Genomic DNA, 11,267 nt, shown 5'->3' on the forward strand with positions numbered 1-11,267 from the left:
TACTGTGAAGTTCCAGTTATTCTTGCCGGGCACACGATTCTATGCTAAACTAGTATCACTTCTAGGAGAGAGAAATGTCGTAATCCAGCCCTCATTTTGCCAGTAAGGAAACAGGGGAGGTGAGATGGGAGCACCGCCCAAGGTCACACTGCCTGGCTCTGACATTTTTCTTTTTTTTTTATTTACATATTTTTATTTGGAAATGTTTGTATCACTGCAGTGAAACTAGATTTTAGACACTGGATGTCAGCAGTTTAGGTATCGTTAGTTTATTACAAAAGAGACATGGAAATGTACATGGTGAGAGATTTCAGAACTTCAGGGGAATGGGCAGCTCCGTGTCGATGCCATTTCAATAGTGATTTATTTCAGTCCGCATACTTTCGAAGAATGTCACCATCTCTAAATAAGAAATAATACTTGTCATCTAGAACGACTTTGGTGCCTCCACATGCTGGGAAAAGAACTTTATCTCCAACTTTCACACTGACTGGTTGCATCTCTCCACCCTTTCCTTTAGAGCCCAATCCAGCAGCCACTATTGTTGCTTGCAATACTTTTCCTTGAGATTTTTCTGGAGGATAATGCCTCCTTCGGTTAGTTTCCCCTATACTCCTTCCAACCCATACTCGGTCAAAAAGCAGAAGAAATTTTCTAAATGCTTGTCCTGCCATGACTCCCTCCACCACAGCTCCCACTGCTCTTGTGCAGCTGCTGCAAGGAGAGACCCTGACATTCTTTTTTTTTTGGGAGACAGGCAGGGTCTCACTGTGTTGCCCAGGCTGAAGTGTAGTGGAGTGATCATAGGTCACTGTAACCTCCAACTCCTGGGCTCAAGTGATCCTCCCTCCTCAGCCTCCCAAAGTGCTGGGATTACAGGTGTGAGCCACCCACTGCGCCCGGCTGCTCTAACATTTCTGAATGTGTCATGCCAACAACCCTGTGACGTAGAGATGAGGCAAGATATGTTTTCCAGAGATGGGATTGGAGGCTGAGTTCACATGGACAGTCCCCATAGGGTCCAAAATTAAATTCATATTTTGCTTTGGGCAGAGCAGGGGAAGAGGCAATGAAGACATTTCTTCTGTCCCTGCTTTGTGATAGAGGAGTGTTTAGAAGTCCCTGAAGCACTTCCCTGTCTATAAAATCCTTTATGCTGGAGCCTCTGTACCACCAAGTACCATTTTCCCCGGGAGTGGCCTTGGGAGATGAGAGCCTCGCTCTGGCTGCACAAGCCTTGCTGTTCCCGGCTTTGGCAATGGGCCCACTGGCCTAGTTGCCCACCAGGGTATTCTATTTTCTCATCTTGGCTTCCCTGCTGACACTGGACCACTGCCACCAAGGCCATCTGTCCCTCACTCGGGGGCTTTTTAAGTGTGGGGTCCCCAGGAATGCACCCTTGGCCATTGTCTTGCCTCATTCTGCATGCACTTCTCAAGTGGGTGCACCTGCTGTGGCTTCAGTTGTCTGTGTTGGGGTGCTTTCTCCGCTCCAGGCCCACTGAATGTCTCTGGACCGTAATTTAGTAAATGTATCTACTGCAATGCGCATGTGGTTCCAGGTGCTGGGACCCCACTGCACTGTACCTCAAATATCACTCTTGGCTTAAGGAGTGATGTCTCCAATCACTGAAGCCAGAAACCAGGAGCCGTTCTAGATTTCCCTATCTGGCCTCTTCCTTCCAGAATCCAGCCCCTCCTCTCCACACCCAGTGCCTGTGCCTTAGTGTCGTCCCTCATGTCCCCAGTCCCTGGACTGTGAGGACTGTTCTTCCAGCTGGTCTCTAAGGTGTCCTTGTACTTCTTCACGTGGCTGCCAGCGTGCTAAAAACACTTGTCATTCCATGTTGTCACTTATGAAAAACTTTTAAGCTCCTTAGTGTGGCCACCAAGGCCCTCCATGGTTTGGTCTCCGCTACCTCTGGCAGAACCCTCATCCCTGTGCCCCGCCTTCCCACCAGTTCAACCACTTTCCCTTGTGACAGGTGGCAAGTGCAGCCTTCCCTGTCCCTTGTCCCTCCTCACACTGTCCTGGCTTTATCAGTCCTATTAGACGTTTTTCCGTGTCTGTTGCCATCACACTAAACCTCCTGAAGGCACCCAGCGTTATTCCTCACACATAGTTTGACGAAAGAAGCAATAAAAAGAGAGCTGCTCTTTTTTTCCTGCAAAGCAGAGTATTTCAGTCACCAAGCATCATCTGCCAGGCTGGCTAACCCAGGGCCCGGGCACACCCAGTTTACAGACAAAGGCAGCTTGTTCTGGACCTGCAGCGCTGGTGTGTCGCCTTCCGGTGTCTTCACCGTGCACCTGGCTTCCCTCCTGCTGCCTGCCAGGTCAGCACCTGGCCTGCTCAGCTGACCTGCTGCCGACACTTTGATATGACTTTAAACTAAGACCAGCAATGTTTTGGGAGATGAGTTTGTGTTCTGGCTGGCCAGGGCTGTACTGCAGTCCTTTCCTCTGAGGTGCTGACTGGATACCTTCCTAGTGTAGCCTAGAGATGGAGCTCTGGGTCATTCATGTCGTTACAATAGTGTTATTAGTAGTTGGTCTGCAGTGCATATTGAGTGCATGTGTCAAATACTCAAAGCCTTTCGAGGGTGGTCAGGGAGTCGTTTCTGATACCCTGTCCTGCATTAAACAGACTGACCTTTAATCTGGAGGATTATTCAAACGTAGCTTTGCATTAAAAGTAATGCATGCACAGGAGGGAAAGGAACTTTATAGCACAGTGGCCAAAGTTTTGTGACAGCTTTATAAAGCTTAAGCCTTTGGGGCCATGCTTCAAAGTTTGGGATTTTAGAACCAGGGAAAGATCAGTTGGTTGCTAACGCCAATTCTTTTTTTTTTTTTTTTTTGAGACAGAGTCTCACTCTGTTGCCTGGGCCAGAGTGCCATGGCGTCAGCCTAGCTCACAGCAACCTCAAACTCCTGGGCTCAAGCAATCCTTCTGCCTCAGCCTCCCGGGTAGGTGGGACTACAGACACACGCCACCATTCCCGGCTACTTTTTTCTATTTTTAGTTGTTTGGCTAATTTCTTTCTATTTATAGTAGTCTCACTCTTGCTCAGGCTGGTCTCGAACTCTTGAGCTCAAACGATCCTCCCGCCTCGGCCTCCCAGAGTGCTAGGATTACAGGCGTGAGCCACCGCGCCCGGCCTCTAACGCCAATTCTTAATGAAAACTGGATTGGTTGTCAGAACTAGCATCACGACTAGTCGTCACGACTAGCATCGGAGAGGCAAATAGGCGATGACTAACAGGCTGATTCAAACTCGTGTTCTTTGGGAAGCATGGCCCGGTGTTCCCTCTGATACCCTCCTGGCTGCACCTCCCTTCGTGCCCACTGGGTCCCCGCAGTGCAGCCCTAGCACAAATGCACCAGTCGCCCGGCGGCAACCAAGCAGAGACCCTCCCGGACGCGGCCGGCTGATTGCGTCTGGCTGCTGGCCGAGGGCGATTAGCTAGGAATTGTCGCCATCTGGCCCTCGGCCTCTGCGAAGCCGGGTCGATTTATAAGAAACATTTGGGGAACGTGGGATTCCTAATGAGACATCCTTCAAGTTGGATACTTGTAAATGGCTGCAGGCCGTTTCAGGTGCTCCCTGGTGACTGCAATCTTTCCCCTGTCCCCGCTTTCCGGCTGGTGTCCCGCTCCAGCCGCTCGCAGCCGGCCCGGCCACGCGGTGCTGCCAGCGAGTCCGCGGCTCCCGGGGTGTCCCCCCACTCCCAGGCCAGGGGCGGCGCTGCGGCGGCGCGGGGAGGGCCGCGGGGGCGGGGACGCCGGGCGGGGGCGGCGCGGCCGGGAGTGCGGGGAGCCGAGCTGCGGGCGCCGGGGCCGGCATGGCGTGGCCCTGCATCAGCCGCCTGTGCTGCCTGGCGCGGCGCTGGAACCAGCTGGACCGCTCCGACGTGGCTGTGCCGCTGACCCTGCACGGCTACTCGGACCTCGAGAACGAGGAGCCCGGCCCGGGCGGCGCCGCCTCGCGCAGGGGCCAGTCCCCGGCAGGCGACCGGGCCCCCGGCCGGGACGTGCCGCTCACTCAGTACCAGCGGGACTTCGGCGTGTGGACGGCGCCCGCGGTGCCCAGGGATGCGCCTCAGGGGCGCGGGCCGGGGGCGGGCGGCCGCAGGGGCAAGCCCCCCGCGCCCGCTGCCCGTGGCGTCTACGTGCTGCCCGTCGGCGACGCGGACGCGGCCGCAGCAGCGACCACATCGTACAGGTATGGGGCTGGCTGGCGGATGCATGGAGTCCGGACCCCGTGGTGGGAGGACACCGAGGCCCGGAGCCGGGAGGAGCCTGCAGCCCGGAGCCGGATCCCACACGACCTCGAGAGCTGCAGGCGGCCTCAGAGGTCACCCCCTTTGGTGCCTGGGCACTGCAGGCGCCGCTTTCGCTGCTCCTGCCCAGACTCTGAGTGAACGAGCACCTCCACTGACGGGGAGCTCACTGCCTCGCTCACAGCCTGCTCCCTTCTCGGGCAGCCTTGTCAGAACGGCCTGCCTTCAACTGAGTTGAAATCTGCTTCCCTTTAACTTCCGCCGGGTGGGCCTAGCCTCAGGCGGGGTGCGCGCAGGCCAACCCCCGGCTCCCTCTGGTCAGTGCCCTTTGTGGGGGCGTTGGTCGTGAGGACCGAGCGCAGGTCCCGCGCGGGTGGCCCTTCAGGATCCCACCGAGCGACTGAGGGCTGTCGACTCGGCTTTCACGGGGGACAGGTCTGCGGGTCCTCGCCGCCCCCCACCCCAGCTCTGCTCCTGGGCAACTGAGGGCTTCTTTTTTTCTTATTACAAAAGTAGTTCATCCTCACTGTAGAAAATAGGTAATTGTAGAAATTACAGCAAAGAAAACAAATATCCCCTTAATTCTTCCCCGAACTAGTCATTCTTTCTAATCCTTAATGTGCACTTGAGTACATAGCATTTGAGTGTTTTTACGTGGTTAGACTTCTACTGTACATGTTATTTTTCACCTATTGCGGATGTCTGTCCTTGTTACTAGACGTTCTTCTACATGATGAATTTTAATAAATGTGCAGTATTTTTATCCTATGAATATACATCTTCAAATATTACTTATCTATCTACTCCCTCGTTGACTTGTAGGGTGTTTCTAATTCGGGGCTATTGAAAGCGCTATTCCTTTGATGCAGCTGTTTCGCTTCTAGGAATTTTCCCCACGGGTATCCTAGAAGGGGGTGGGAGCTCAAGGTATAAGGTACATCACAACACGGTACAACCACCTTACACAACCTGCTGTCCTACTGATGCAGGGGACTGGTTAATGATAGCACTGCCATGGGATGGGACACTGAAGCCCTGCAGGCACTGGTAACAGGAGATCTTAAATATGTACATGTCACAAAAGCAAGGCGCAGAACAGCGTGTATGCTATTTGTGTTTTAGAAAGGACATAACATACACACACATGCTCAACTAAGCACAGGTCTCTCCAGTGAATACAGGAGATGGCAGCTTTGGAGAGAGCAACTTGGGGAGCAATGGGGGCTGTCAGGGGTGGAAGGAAACTTCTCACTTTACCCTTTTGAACCACTGTTTTGTTTTGTTTTTTTAACATGTATTACCCTTTTAAAAAAATTTTTTTGAAGAAAAAAATAACTTCAGTGATAAGCATCCTTGTAGCTAAATCTTTGTCCATACCATAATTTCTTATGGATAAATTCCTACCTGTGGAATTAAAGAGCCGAAAAGTATGAACTTCTCCCGATTTATTTTTTTAAAAAACCAACTGCATCAAGGCATACTTTCCATAGTGTAGAATTCACCCATTATAAATAGTGAGTATAGCTCATGACTTTTGACAAATCTAGCCACCTGGGCCACCATTATCAAGACTCAGAGAATTCCATCTCCCAAGGAGCTTCCTTCGTGGGTGTGCCCTTCTTACGGAACTTGATGGGGGCCGCGGCCGCAGGGTGGGTCTGGCGCTCACCCACACGTGCTCAAGCTGAGCCAACTGCAGCTGGCAGAGCAGACGCAGGCACGGCGCGCCGGCCATGGCCAGGCCCGCCCAAGTCTGATTGCCCATGATGGGGACCTGGACCAGCTGGAGGGCCCTGAATGGCGGGAGGGCTGGAAGGCCAGAGGTCCTGGGCATGCTGTGTCTTCCAATGGCTGATGTCGAGAGGCCAGAACAGGACAAGGGGTGGAACTTGCAGGGAGAAAGCTTCAGCTTCGGGAAGGAAGCCCTTTTGACCAGTTAGAACTCCCGGATGCGGAGTGAGCTGCCTCTTATGTGCCGAGCTCTTCACTGGGATGTGCTGGCAAAGGCTGAGCTTTGAGAAGTGGTCCCTCGCCTGTGCGGAGCGCGTGGTGAGTTCGAACATCCTGCCGGGTCCTCACAGCTCCGGTGAGAGTAAAGGTGCCAGTTATTGCTTTCTCTGCTTCAGCACGTCCCCGGCACCAGGCTTGGTATGCCCTGAGGCCTGTGTTCAGCGATCACTGTGCCCATTCTGCACGGGAGGAAACTGAGTGGCCGGCGCTGCTCCGAACGGCAGAGAAGGGAGTGGAACCCGAGTCTGCCTTGCTCAGAGACCAAATCTGTAGCCCCTACAGGTTATCATCCCATAAGAGCTGCCTCCTCAGACTCAGTTTCTTGAACTGTGTCCTGAAGCAACCGATGGAAAAGCAGTAACAGGAGCTGGGGCTCAGGGGAGCTCTCACTTCCTGGTGTATAAACTTGGGGTGAGGGTATCACTCAGCCTCACTGACCCTGTCCTCATCTGTAAAACAGGAATAGCAAGAGCTTGGCTTCCCAGACCCCTGCTGACCGCCCCCCGCCCAGCATGGGCAGAAACACAGGATCACCACTGAACTTGGCTCCCCCCAGGGCCATGCCAGCGGGCCTCTGGAACCCTCACCTCTAGCTCTGGGACCTGGCATGAGCAACCCCATCTGCCTTCCATTCTGCAAGATGCACATCATCTAAGCAAACGTTAAATTCAGAGAGCCAAGAGAATGAACAGATCCAGGAACCCAAAAGATAGGAGAGTAGACGTGTGGCCACTCCTGACCCAGAGTCCTTGAGTTCCGGAGACCCCCTAGTGCTCAACCTCCCCACCCCAGCAGGTCTCCTGGCTTCAGGTCTCCACGTGATGGCTGCCCTGCCTTGCTCACCTGGCCAGGTAGGCAGTCGGTCCTGCCCATGGCCGCCCGGGCCCCTCCTCCTGACCAGTTCCTCCCAGAGCCTCCCCTTGGGAATTCTGCTCTCTGGGCTGTTCAGTGCCTTTGGCCCAGGCTCTGGCCCCACCTGCTTCTGGAGGACAAGTCCCTAGCTCCTTGGTCATTTCCCGCCTTCCTCCCTAGGAAGGTCGGTTAAAGGGCTAACCCAAGTTCCACACAATAACCTCATGCACACGGATCAGCAGCCCCCCTTTTCACAAGAAAGTGAGGCTCAGAAAAGTTAATGAATTTATCTGAAGCCATGTTGGGCCGAGAACCCAGCCCTCCTGATCCTCCATCCAGGGTTCCCTGCGTTACCCCAAGTAGCCCCTGCCCCTCAGCGGGAGGGATCGCAGCCCTCAGGATGCAGCTGAGGCCCACGAGGTGGAGGGTGCTGGAGCACAGGTGGAGCACTGCCAAGGGAGGCACAGCAAGGCCTGTATGTTTTACTAATCTTGGCCTGAGCCATTAGTCTGTCGTCCTCCTCTCCTGGGCAGTCACCAGGCCCTGCTGATTCCATCTTTGATGTCCCTTCTCTATTGCCCCTGCAGCCCCCTCTGACCTGGGCCCCTCCTCCGACAGCCACAGTTATTGCTCTAGCAGGTGGCTCTGGTCACTTCCTGTCCTGGGACCCCTACAGCCACCTCAGGGGAGCAGGCTCAGGCTGCCAGGCCCAAGGCTCAGCTCAGCCATGAGATGTGGTTTGGGAACAGAAGGGCACGCCCAGGGGAGGACCTGCTTTCCCAGGAGAAGCAGAGCAGCAGATGGTTTGGGCAGCTGGTCTCTACAACCTTGTGGCTTCAGAAGCAAAAATCACCTGATAGGGCCCTGGCCCAGCTCTCCTCCTGGCACCCTAAGCATCCCAGAGTGCTGGCCACGGACAGACACCGCCGCTCGCTGCCCAGTGGTGCCCCAGCTGTGCTGCTGCCAAGAAAAGGCAGCTTTGTTGACCTCAGGGCCTAAAGCAACAAAGAACAACCCAGGGCACATGTGGGTTGGGGCCCTGGCCAGCTGGATGCTTTTCCACGTCACCTCGGCCAGGTGCTCCTGTGGACACAGGGGTCTCTGCCTTCCTGAGCCCACCATCTAGCAGGGGAGTTGGCAGACAAAAGAGGTCTCTTTTGTCAGAGAAATAGAGGAAGTCAGTCTTTTCGCTGAGAAAGCTACTCCCAGGGCCTGGAGCTAGGTTGTGCCAGCCTTGTCATTTCCCTCCAGGGGGCCAGTCTTCCCCCATCAGCCCAACTTCCCTCCCCGAATGCTCATGCGAGAGCAGGGATCCGCGCTCTCCAGCACGCAGAGCTGTGCAAAAGCCAGACCATCTTTTATAATAGGTGTTTCAGATGGTCACTACAATTCATCCTTTTGTGTGAGTTAAGAAGTATAAAAAAAACTAACGGAATACTGAGCCTTAGTTTTCTTTTCAGTCATAACCAAGTACAGAGGACCTTGGCCGTGCCAGGTGCTGTCCAGCTTGGCACCTCCTCTGGACATAAGTGGCCACTAGTGACCTGGGCTGGACGCAACAGACGTTCACTGGTTCTGGGCCTCTGGGGCCCCTCAAAATGGCTTGGCTTCTGGGCAAGCAGCTGCAGAGGAATTTCAGGGGGTCCTGGAGACAGTATAGAGCGTGCTGGGGCGTGCTGGCTCTGAGACCCAGGTGCTGAGCTCTGCCCTGAGTAAGTTTCCTCTCCTGCTGCCTTGGGAGACAGGGTGAGCCCAGACTTCCCTGGGGAGCACTCAGAGGTGAAGGGCAGGGCAGCCGTGGACCGCATGCTCCCGAGCTGCGCTGCCTGTCTGAGGAGTGCACCTGTGCTCCGTGCTCTTTGTGAGGGAGACACAGGACTACCGGGAGCTGAAGCAGCTCAGTAGTGACAGGGTCATGACATTCCAAGAAGCAAGGGCAGGGCAGTGGCCCCTGAGGGGTCAGGGGAGGGGATGGCTGACCTGTGCCAGGTTCTGACTTGTGTTCTCTATTCCAGGCAAGAGTTCCAGGCTTGGACTGCAGTGAAACCCTCAAGATCCACAAAGGCAAAACCAGCCAGAATCATCACTACCCACACATCCGGATGGGACAGCAGCCCTGGGGCCAGCTTCCAGGTCAGCCAGGGGGTGTGGGCACAGAGGCCCTTACCCAGGCTAGGGATTAGGAGTCAGATTTTGATGGTCTAAAATGGCATATGGCCAGCGACAGCAGTGCCCAACCAATCGTCCCCAAGAGAAAACCAAGGTACTTCTTGTCACGAGCCAGGTGGGTGCTCCTCTAAGCTCGGCTTTGTCGGTGAGCAGGGTATCGCTCTGCCTCTTAAATCCTAGTCTTACCCTTGGCCATTCCAAATACCCAAGCATTTGTGTAAGTGGGAAGAGAAGATGGAAGGAGGTGGAGGCTGTTTGGCTTCCCAGTTCCACCCAAAGGTGGCTTCCGGGAGCAGAATGGGAAGTCTGCGTGCCAATGACCTGCTAATGCAGTGACAACTGCTCACTGTAACTCTCCCCCACTCACCCTTCGGGTTAGCAGTCGTAACTCCTGGAGGACAACGAGGAGGAAATGTCTTCCTGGAGCTGGGGCGAGGGGTAGTTAAGGAAAAAGCCCATTGATACGTGGCCACATTTCACTTTTCAGGTCCCTGAGGTGAGGAAGAAGTTCACTCCTAACCCTTCAGCCATCTTTCAGGCTTCGGCTCCCCGGATTCTCAATGTGTGACTGCCTGCGCCATGGCTGCTGAGACAAAGTGCTGAGAGGCAGGCTCAGGACCCACGGCCACCGCAGCTGGCCTGAGAGCATGGCACGGTCTCAGGACCCTCTCAAAGCTGCTGCCACCAGGGCTGTAGAACAGAGGCGCGGATGGACCTGTCACCACCCAGCTCAGCTTGGCCTCAACCATCCTTTTCTTCCTCGAGAAGTTTGTGGAAGGCTTTACATCTGTTTTTAACTGCCATCCAGCCATCCTTGAGTTTTTAAGTCTGAGGAACTTAAGGATCAATTCAATTGTGAATGGAATTGGTCCATGGGGGCTGAGGAATGTGGATATGTCGGGTCCTTCAAAGAACCAGTAATGTCCACTTTGGGTGGTTTTCCCAGGATGCATGATAATTTTGGTAATTTTATAACCTATGGTAATCCAAGATGATGTCCCTGGACCTTCCTACAAATGGCCCCCCATGTTTAAGAAGTTATAGAAGACATCTCAGGTTATCACCTGCAGTGTGACTCATGGTAATGCTTAGTGACCAGGATGAAATTTCCAGAAGAAATAGAGTATCAATCATAGGACTTCAATTACAAAGACGTAATTTCTTTATGACCAAAATGTTCCTCATGTTTTAACAAAACATTTCTTGGGACTGAATGAATGACATTTACCTTGTGGAAGGTCCCTAAAGACTGAATCCCACATTTTATTATTAATACTAATTAGTTTCCCTCCCAGGAAAGGCACTACCATGCACACCGGGTAAGAACTGGGAGCATTTGGGGAAGAAGGTGGCATTGGGCTCATTCCCTGAAAGACCTTAAAATGTCATCTGCACAACCCTCGCCCTCCCCTTCCCCTCTCACTTAGTGACCAGGGCTCTCCACCTGTTGAGGAGGCAGCGCATTTTATTATCTTTGGAAAGCTCTCTGCTAACTTTCTCCATAAATTCTAGCCAGTTGGGTGCATGGGACTAGTCTCGTCCCTTCCCTGCATAGTAGCCCTTCAAACAAACATTTAAAGGGTTTTTAAGCTTTGAGGCACAAGCTTGGGATAGTTTTTGGTAAGGAAACTTCTTCAGGATTTCCCTTTGGATTCTTCTTCCTCTCCAGCCCTCTGGAGAGGAGGCTCCTCTGATGAACATTAAGCCGCAGGTGGTGGCACTCAGGTTTCAGAGCTGTGTCTCCAGCTCTGGCTGCCTATGCAGCGTCCCCTCAGAGGTACTAGCTCTGGCACGCACAGCCCTTCCTGTCATTCCAGCAAGGCAAATGCTTTGATGAGACTCACTTTAAAGGGAAGCCAGAAGCACAGGCTTACACAGAGGGCTCCATTATTTCAGACTCATCGAGGAAGGCCTGCCTGCATGGTAGATGTTTCTAAGAGAAAAGAGACTGCC

The 11,267-nt window shown here is 53.7% G+C and overlaps 1 protein-coding gene and 1 pseudogene across 1 annotated transcript; one reads left to right on the forward strand and one right to left on the reverse strand.

Annotated features, from left to right (window-relative positions):
- Positions 1–368: 368 nt before the first annotated feature.
- On the reverse strand, positions 369–674 carry LOC105806831 (annotated as a pseudogene).
- Positions 675–3,845: 3,171 nt separating this feature from the next.
- Positions 3,846–9,882, forward strand: MAP6D1 (MAP6 domain containing 1). Its single transcript, XM_012640532.1, has 3 exons — positions 3,846–4,225; positions 9,161–9,278; positions 9,802–9,882. The coding sequence occupies exons 1-3, from the start codon at positions 3,846–3,848 to the stop codon at positions 9,880–9,882; spliced, it is 579 nt and encodes a 192-aa protein (XP_012495986.1).
- Positions 9,883–11,267: the final 1,385 nt, after the last annotated feature.

This window comes from Propithecus coquereli, unplaced genomic scaffold (assembly GCF_000956105.1).
Source record: "Propithecus coquereli isolate 6110/MARCELLA unplaced genomic scaffold, Pcoq_1.0 Scaffold10, whole genome shotgun sequence".
NCBI classification, from domain to species: Eukaryota; Metazoa; Chordata; class Mammalia; order Primates; family Indriidae; genus Propithecus; species Propithecus coquereli.